This window comes from Crassostrea angulata, chromosome 8 (genome assembly GCF_025612915.1).
Source record: "Crassostrea angulata isolate pt1a10 chromosome 8, ASM2561291v2, whole genome shotgun sequence".
In the NCBI taxonomy this organism is placed as follows: Eukaryota; Metazoa; Mollusca; class Bivalvia; order Ostreida; family Ostreidae; genus Magallana; species Magallana angulata.
Window position 1 is genome coordinate 32,986,451 of NC_069118.1, and position 9,764 is coordinate 32,996,214.

Genomic DNA, 9,764 nt, shown 5'->3' on the forward strand with positions numbered 1-9,764 from the left:
ATTGCCTTAATGACAACTTAGTAAGGCCGACTTTAGTTTTCATTGCGCAGGTTTATGCGCATTCTAGTAAAATACAGTGTATTTAATATACTTTTAATGAAATTTTTTCGATATAATTTAAAAAATTGAATACAATAAACAAAATACAGATAAAAATATTTAGATTTTTAAGGAAAAATTTATTTTTCAAACGATTTTGCCGTTGTAGGTGAGCGTTGCCATTGTGCTTTTATAACGTTACAGTATGATAAAATGAAGCTTTGTAGGAGTGCACAGTAAGAAATAACAAAAGAAAAAGTAAAAATCGCATGCCGTTTAAAATCTACAAACAGAATAATGCTATCCTCCAGGGTATTTTTCTAAAATTTTTAATTAATCCATTCTACCAATCTATATTTGTAATACTTCAAAATATATTGCCAAATATGGTGCATTTTAATATTTTGAGATGGTTTCCACTAAAAACCAGACGGTAGAATTTAGTACTTTAAATATATAAGGTAGAAAATGATATTACTTATCACATATTACAATTTGAGAGTCTTTTTTTAAAAACCTGCTTCGAATTAAAAATGATAATTTCCTATACATTCCTATTGTAAAAGTACCTGTATTTTGAGATGGCACCTAAAAAGAACCAGACGGTCGATTTCCTTAAAACTTTGTAAATTAAGTAGAATTGGTGTAAATTACATATGGTTAAAATGTTTTTCTATAATAATTGTATTTTTTCCACACAATCCGACCCCCCCCCCCCGCCCAAATAGGCCTCCTTAAATCACATATACCTTAAACCAATAAAGCTATAAAATGTAAAGAATGACCAAAACCGGTGACAACGTTAATAAAATCATCAAGAAATAGGTCAATCTATCTTTGATGGGCGTGGCAATTAAATAAATGTAACATACCAATTTTACACATCGAAAAATATAAGCTGTCTATCTAATACCATTAGATATTAAAAAGATTTGTATCCTTCCTTTGCGACGCAAATATACGCAAATATGTTTTCATATTCGACCTCGGTCACCGTCCCGATAATTATCGAATGTGGTCAATGCGAATTATTTTGTTGGAGAGTGTCAAACACATGTTTTGGAATTCTTTTTATATTAAAATCCTATAAAAATATGTTTTATGAAACCTAGATATATATACAGGTCTGGCCAGATTAGTGGAGATTGTCTTATCAGCAGGGTGTATTTGCTTTGTTATTTAGTTGTATCTAATTTTTGACACCCCTGGATAACCCAGATCATCCGGATGAAATATATTTTTTACAGCTCAAATATTTGATATCTTAGATATATTGTAAAAGAAATGTGATAAACTTTAACTTGGCTGAGAATTTTTTCGCATCTAATTCAAAATAAGATCCTGTTGTCTTCTTGATACTAAATTAAATGTCCTGTTAATAATCTTATGGGTTTTTTCACAACTTAATTGATGAATTTCATTAAGAAGACCCCACTCCACAATGCAGTTCTTTAATGTGGTGCAGAAGCCTTGCTTTAAATAAATAATTAATCAAAGCTGCAACATTGTACTTTTATAGCATACATTTTACTATAAAATGCGTTTAAGGAGTCAAAAAGCGCAAAGACATAGCAACGTGCATTTCGTTGTCAATTCTGAATTTTATGGCAAAAAAAATTATAAAGAACCATTAAAATGTAATTTACAATTTATGAATCTTATAAACAAGAAAAAGAAAAAAATGTGTGGCACCTTTTTATCATAATTACGTACTATATGTATTTGATCTGGTGCGTATCACAATTTTTTAACACAGGTACTATACTAACATAACAAGTATATTGAGCATATAATTCATAAATGCGATAATGCACGTTTAAATACACAATCATACATTTATCAAAGATGCACACAAATTCAAAATAATATTATAACGATTACTTTTATTGGCTTCGCTCAGTCGAACATACATGTTAACCATGTGCTTTCTAGTGCAAAAATACACACCCCCCCCCCTCAAAAAAAAATCCAAAGGAAAAATAAAAAGAAAAAAAGAAAGAAAATGTCAAAAAAGACAAACAGACACATTGTCAAATAATTCTATTAGATATACCTGTAGCTAGCACTTTCTCGAACACACACAAATTGAATGCAACTTCATGTACATTCATGTAGATCTACCGTTGAATGATAAATATTTCGTTCTTTTTGCTTCAGTGTTACGTGAAAAATGGTTTTATATTTTCGAGCTTTTACTACAGAATAATCCCCTCGCTGCATTATGTTATCTTTATTCTTTTTCTTCCACATTTTCTATGTATTGTAGTCTTTATAAAGTAGACCTGTAAAAGAGGCAACTTATCAATATTCTGAATTTGGTAACCAGATTCTATGTATAGATGACACAATCCACAACAATTTAAAAAATATAATAAATTCTATTTTCAGATCATGCAAGAACGACGTTTATTCAGTTTTTCAGTATTTGAAATACACTATCTAAAACAAATTCACAACAAATGACAAAGTTGATTGCTTCCGTTTTGTTCTTTAAAAACCTAAAAATAAACACACGAAGGAGCATTTTACAGACCCAAATATACAATGTACTGACCTGCTATACACCCTGTCAGGAAACACGCAACGTTTCCAGCCACCATGGCTCTCACGACAATCTGCGCCAAATCCCCCCGCCGTGAGGGGACCAGTGCCGACATCCCACCCAGAAATATCCCCATGGATCCAATGTTGGAGAAACCGCATAATGCATAGGTGGCTATCACCTCAGATTTGCCCTACAGTGTAAAATACACTATATATTGATAAAATAACGGTATTCCAGTTATGCCTGACAAATCATCATAATTAATTGATTTTTCCCCCCCAGATATACAAGTTACAATCCCGAACAACTTAATTTTAGTTTAGAAAAGTTAATAATCATAAATATTAAAAGTGTAGTTGCCACTGCATATGTAATTTAAACCTGTATGCTAAGAAAGTTCAAAACAAAACAAAATATATAAAAAAAACTTTTAAAAATCAAAAATGAGAGAAATTAACAAGCACACACTTTTATTTAGAGACCTAAATAAGATGGCTAAAAATCGCCAAGAAAATGCATTTGCGACCGTTTATAAAATTAGCAAATTCATGAAAGGGAAGCAACTTTATATATTTTACCGACATGATTCCTTTCTTCAGCGTTTGATTGACATATGGCAGCACTATATCATCTCCCTGATAGTACCAGTCCGCCGACGAGTTCCACTGAGCGGTATAGTCCGTGAAATTCTTTTTATTGGCGATGAGAACGGAAAGTTCCTTGTAGGCAAGAAACTCGTTGGTAAATGTCTTGATGCCAACTAGCTCAGCCACTTTACGACAGTCAGAAACATCCGTCCCCATGAAGTATGCGATCGGGTAAAACACATAAGAACAAATAAGCTGCCAACGAAACAAATTATACACATGAAATATGTGATCAAATAGAACATATAGGAACATATCTTCTACCAACAAACAAATCGTACACATTGTGAGATCTTTTAAACATTACCTTCATTGTATACTAGTAATTCATGCAGTTTTCTTTATAGGTTCAAGGCTAAATTTGCTATTTTTTTCTTAATATAATCTCGCCGTAATGCAACGATGTAACTCAAAGCAAGACACATGTTGTGCATGTATTTCTAACATCTTTGAATTAAAATATACACCAATTTTAATTTTATTTTAACAAAAATGTGTTAATTATAACTTTTTAGCCTCTTTCAAAAGCAACACTTTTTAAAAATAATACTAAATTGAAAACCTGGAACGAGAGTCCATCCACTCCGACACGGTCACCGAACCAGTCCAAGGTCATGTTGACGAATTCAAGGACACAGAGGAAGGCCATGACATTCACCGCAATGGCGGCCACGACTTTGACAGAGTTACTTGCTCCTGACGAAATGGCTTCAATGACATTTCTGTCTTTCCTGTAACAAGATAACTTAAAGTCTTAAATATATCTGATCAGTGACCAATCGATGGTCACGTTAAAAAAAATTATGCAAAGTGCATGTGAAACTTTTTAGTTATTTTATTTGAAAAAAAATTGGGACTTCTTTTTTTGGGGGGGGTACCTAAAAGTGGGAAAAATGATACGTAATATCAATAAGTCTCATACGATTTGCCCATTTTATCAAAATCCTGTTTTCTGGTCCGTTCGGTCTCTGGGTAGGCGAGTTTGGAGATGGCGAGAGCCGCAGGGGCAGACATAACGGAGGCGGTGATGAGGTGGTTAGCGGGCACCTGCAAAAAATACATGAAGGAAAAGATCAAGCTTGTGTCATTTGCAAAAATGTATATACACTATTCTTCAAGCAAGAAGAACAACAACAACACTAACAACAACGTGGAGAGAGAGAGAGAGAGAGAGAGAGAGAGAGAGAGAGAGAGAGAGATATGAGGATATTTGATGATACATGTAATTAATGATGATATAAGATGATGAAATGTATCCATGTATACCCCGAAGTTGATATAGGCTCCAAGCACGGACCCGGCTATTGTAGCAAACCCCCCTGTCATAACGGCATGAAGTTCTGACTTTGTCATGTCCTTCAGGAATGGTTGAATCATCAATGGAGCCTCGGTCTTAAATTTAAAAAAATTCAAAATGGGAATGAATGTTCAGTTGTCGCTTGCAAGAGTTATGATTATCAACGCAAAAATATGTATTACAGACAAAATATCTAAATAAATATTTAGAGAAACTCACCATGCCTACAAATATGTTTCCTGCTGCGTTCAGTGATTCGGCGGGAGAAGTTCCTAAACAGAAGGAAAGGAACATGCCCATTTTCTTGACGATCACTTGCATCACCCCGAGGTAGTATAAGACTGACGTCACTGTGTAAAAATATACCACCACTGGAAGCACCTGTCACGAAAAGAGAGAGAGAGAGAATGAGAGAGAGATAGAGAGAGATAGAGAGAGAGAGAGAGAGATGAGATGAGATGAGATATAGTATGTTTAAACCAAGAGAATAAGATGATGTGAGTATGAAATTCAAAAAGTGAAAGAGGAAAAGAATGCGAGAGAAATGAAGAATATGTAAGGTAAATTTTCGGGAACTTTCTTTTAATGCCATAATTTGCTGATGAAATGAACTTACTCTGAAAGCAAAGAGTGAGTACGTGGTGACCAGAATATCACCAAAGAGGAACGTAGCACCGGCATTTGAGTAGTTGAGAAACTCTGTCACTCGATCCCCTAACCATTGAAATGCCTGGTAACCCCACGACGTCCTCAGGATAACCAAAGCAAAGATGTACTGCAATGCAAAACCCCAGAACACTGGCCGCCACTTCACCTTTGAACATTAAGAAAAGTATCGATATCGGTTCACTTGGTACATTTAAGGAGGCTTAGTGATAAAAAAAATACCAATAAGATACTGTATACGGGTTTATTTATGCCTCGTGTAATTTTCGCCCTTCTACATATGCAATTGGTTTTGCCCCGTCTTGAATTCGCCAGGACACAGTTATTTGAGACACTGGGAATTCGCCCAGTCTTAAATTTGCCCCTGACAACAAAGGCAAAAAGAGCGAATATAAAACGGAGGCGAATATTATATATATATTTTTTTTCTTTCAGGTATGACTTTTTTAAGCTTTAACATTTAATCTAGTTAAGAAAAATTCGTTATATTTAAACTTTTAGATTTTAAGTATTTCTTTGTGAATGCAAAATGCATTGAAATACATAATAAAGATGCTGTGAAAAGTGATCCAAATAAATACCTTTGCAGGGTTCTTTGAGAATACGTAAAAGATGATAATATACAGTGCCAGACCGGCAACAGAGATGGCATTTTGTGGGTAGTCCAAGAGAACGTCATAGATGATGTATGCAGCGAGGGCAATAAACACTGCCAGCATAAGGAACCTAAGTAAATTTAAACTATTATATTCAACTCAAAATGTCTAGAATGTAAGAACTTATATTTTGCATGAGTTGTTCGTCTTCCCTGCAACACAACGGTATATACAGATTACAAACAAACCATATTTATAAAAACTTTTGGTATTTATGAGCAAAAGTGTGAATTTATTTCATAAATTGCAAAAGCAGTATCGATCGACCAAAATTTGATTAATACTTTAACATATAACTGCTAACATTGTTAAATATCAAATTAAATTTGAAAAATTTACAAACCTTCCCGTGTGTCGCTTTATCTTTTTTATTTTCTTTTCTTTGGACAACGACCTTTGTTCCGAGCTAAATTTAAATTTGAAGCCAGACAATCGGTTGAAGGTGTAAAGCAATAGAATTAAAACTCCCAAAATGGTACACACTAATAGACGGATGGAACCCTCATCCCCAAACCTGTAGTACATAGCATAGCCAAAATATGCGAAATACAGAAGTAAAAGCACAAGTTTGAATAACAGTTTGATTTTTGATCCATGTTTGCTGAGAGTACCCACGACTCCGGTTTGGATTTTATTTGCGACTCGAGCACATCCGGTGTAAACTTCATCGTCCGAATTTTCTTCTATTTCAAATTTGATGCTATTATGTTGTACGGAATCGGGGTGGTCTGATAATCCATTCTAAAACCATGAAAAAAACACTATTAAAAATAACTTTATATCAATGATATGTTATGTCTAAATCTTAAAATAATGACATTAGAAAGACTATCTGCAATATAACCTTCTAAAACAGGATCTTTTGGAGATGTCAATAAATCATTGCATAATTGAACCCACAAAACCAGGATCTACATTTTTTTCTTACGCTTGTACCTAACATTAGCATAGGAACTCTTTAAAATAAATAGTACAGGCAATAGGGAAACTTGTTTGAAGGTTCAAAGTTAGATGAATTCCTTTTTATGTCACCTGAGTCACTGGTCTTTGTTCGCCGTCGTGCGTCGTGCGACGTTCGACGTCCGTCAACAATTTTACATTATTTTCTAACTTCTTGAAAACTAAAATACCATTTGCTGATTGGTTTGAATCATCTATGGGATATGAGAAATCGAATTTGCGAAATTAATTACTGTTCCATCTCTGGAACCTCATCGGCTAAAAGTTACCAAATATGAAAAACGCACCTACTTCTCTTCCCCCACATAGAAAAAGTTAAATGCATGGCAGTGGTATTCATAAAACCTTCTACCTAAATTGTGAAATTTATAGCCACTGGATGATGGGTTCAGGACTTCGGGGCGGGGCCAATAGGGTCATATAATGAGAATGTATTAAATGTTAGAATGTCTTTTTCTATGAGTGAATGCATGATTATCGTAATGACGTCCATAATGAAGCCCTCTACTATAACTGTAAAATTCATGGGCCCTAGGTCAGGGGGTCAGGACGTTTGCTGTGGCCAATATGGTCATACAATGTATAGTGAAAATGTACATGTATATAGTCTTAGAAACCGTGTAGCTTTGAATAGATGTTTGCAAACATCAAAATGATTAAAACCTTGGGACACAGTCAGAGAGGTATCGGATTTGGGGTAAGACTCCAAAATGAAGCATAATAAGACTCCGTGACAGGTCCATCTGGAACTATGTTCCGATGTGACCGTTAAAGCCTGTGGGCCTCTTGTTAGAGATCACATGCAACGCAGTACGCACCTCTGTAGATCTGTATCCTAAGTTTGTCACTCCTTGGTTTGCGGGTTTCATTTCTATAGAAGTCACTTCACTGTCCATCGTCGGCGGTCTCTATGGCAAATGTAAAAAAAAAAAGGTGCAAGATGACTTTAAATTGCCGAAATGCAGAATTGTATTTGCGTACTTGTACATGTATGTATTAATTGAAACTGCAATTTTCAGACATATAGTTTCTTACTAAGATAGGATTTATCTTTTTACTGTGACAGTAACGTTCCCTACGATTCAATAATTTTTCGACTCCCGCGAAAATTAGACACCACGAATTAAATCAATCTTAAAGCCTATATTTGGTCGTTCAAATACTGTCATTGGCTGCAGTTTGGGTCATTTTATCTTTGGTTGTATACCTTTGAATCTAAAACAACTGTCACATCAAACGGGATATTTATGTAATGCTGTTTCTACTTTTAGAGTGGTAAAGATACTTGTAAAATTCAATTTTGATACCGATTTGATTTATTAGAAAAAGATAAACAGACAATGACCCTAAATCGCATTTAAGTGTCTTTCAAGAACATATGCACTTTTAAAGCTTTGAATCTAAGGAAATCATAAGATTTATTTGACCTAATCTATATTAGGAGAAATCACCCTTGAATATAAAATATAAAATGTCTTGGCGCGAGGTGTGCACCCTCCTTCTTTAAATAATTCTCCATTTATAGTCTAGCCTATTCTGCCTGAAATCTAAGACTGTCAATTGAAAGATAACAGATTTTATGTGTTCTAAATCTCAGTCTTTGAGGGTCTTTCAGTGCAATTTGGCACAGAATCCGGATATTTGTACAGAAGGCCTTGTTATGATATAATTTGCCATTAAGAGTGGTTAAACAAACTCGTTGCAGCGATTTATCTTTCAAAAATGATAATGATATCAAATTTTAAACAAAACTACTCTTTGAATGTGTACATAAAATATCTCACTACGATATGGACAAAGTTGAAGATTTAATAACATTACGGAATATGTCTTGTAAAAAAATATTATTAAGACACTTTATGATAAAAAGGTATATAGAAATTAAACAAGGTTTAATTATAAAATGAAAAGGTATTAAAAACTAAAATGTTGAAATGTTTCTATTGCAATTTTGTGTTTATACCTAAAAAACAATTCTCATAGTATTAGCAAATCATAATACTTGATATTTATATAATTGAATGCACGCATACATTCACCTTTCGGATATAAATAGAAATAATCAACGTCTAAAATATCAATCATATATACTATACAAGTGTATCAAATAAAGTTATCATAGTAACTACTTAAAGGTTCAAAAATATTATCTCTTGTTTTAAAGTTAAATTTCTTGCATTATCTGTACAATTTAAAATCACCACTAAAAGCTGATAAAGAGCGACGTTGTCATACCTTTTAAGGCAATTCACAATCCTATAAAAAAAACACCTCACACAATCATTCAATCAAATCTGTCACGGATTTATGAATTCCGATCGGGAAATCTGGTGGGACTTTTAGGTCTAGTGCCATTTATCCGACCTGGATGAAGTCCGCAGATAAGTCAGTTAAACAGTTTTGCGATAAACAGCGATCTGTGTCTACCCCCCTCTCACACACTGTTCAACTTTTCACCATATAAAATTGAAGTATTTACATTCTGTCGTTTCTAGGTCTTGGGGGTACATCGGGCCCGACATGTCACCTTATCAATCCTGGTATTTTTTTCTTTCACCAACTTCACGTGATGTGAAGTGCGTCTGTATTCGTTCCCCGGTCGTGTATATGTACACAGTCCCCCATTTTTGTGGGAGGAGTCGTCTTCGATAATTCAACAATTGTTGATTCAGTTAAACTTATGCACCGTTTTTTTTCCACCTAAGGCACTCATGTAGCCCAGTTCATATGTCTTTTCGCCTATTGTCATTCATTCACGCTTGAACTCTCATAATTATTTATGTAAACATGTGCAGTGTACAACGCTAACTTTTTAGGGACAACAGATCATTAACCTGTAATTCCAAGGTCTCAATCCCGGATTATTTGGGAAGACACTGTTTTAGATAAAGCGATTTCAAACACTTCCTGGTTCCGCTGTCACCAACTTTCCTTAAGTCAATACTCAGCCTCAA

General features: G+C 34.3%; 1 protein-coding gene across 2 annotated transcripts; it reads right to left on the reverse strand.

The window, feature by feature from the left end:
- Positions 1-740: 740 nt before the first annotated feature.
- On the reverse strand, positions 741-9,415 carry LOC128160322 (solute carrier family 28 member 3-like). Of its 2 annotated transcripts, none has more exons than XM_052823625.1 (12): positions 9,290-9,415; positions 7,629-7,718; positions 6,194-6,591; positions 5,776-5,920; positions 5,145-5,342; positions 4,748-4,909; positions 4,498-4,623; positions 4,154-4,278; positions 3,794-3,962; positions 3,163-3,426; positions 2,594-2,774; positions 741-2,321 (listed from the first exon to the last, which is right to left on the reverse strand). In XM_052823625.1, exons 2-12 carry the CDS (start codon positions 7,704-7,706, stop codon positions 2,293-2,295), a joined length of 1,875 nt encoding a protein of 624 aa, XP_052679585.1. In that variant the 5' UTR covers positions 7,707-7,718; positions 9,290-9,415; the 3' UTR covers positions 741-2,292. The 2 variants fall into 2 exon arrangements, with proteins under 2 accessions (XP_052679585.1, XP_052679584.1); XM_052823624.1 differs by lacking the exon at positions 9,290-9,415 and adding an exon at positions 9,046-9,252.
- Positions 9,416-9,764: the final 349 nt, after the last annotated feature.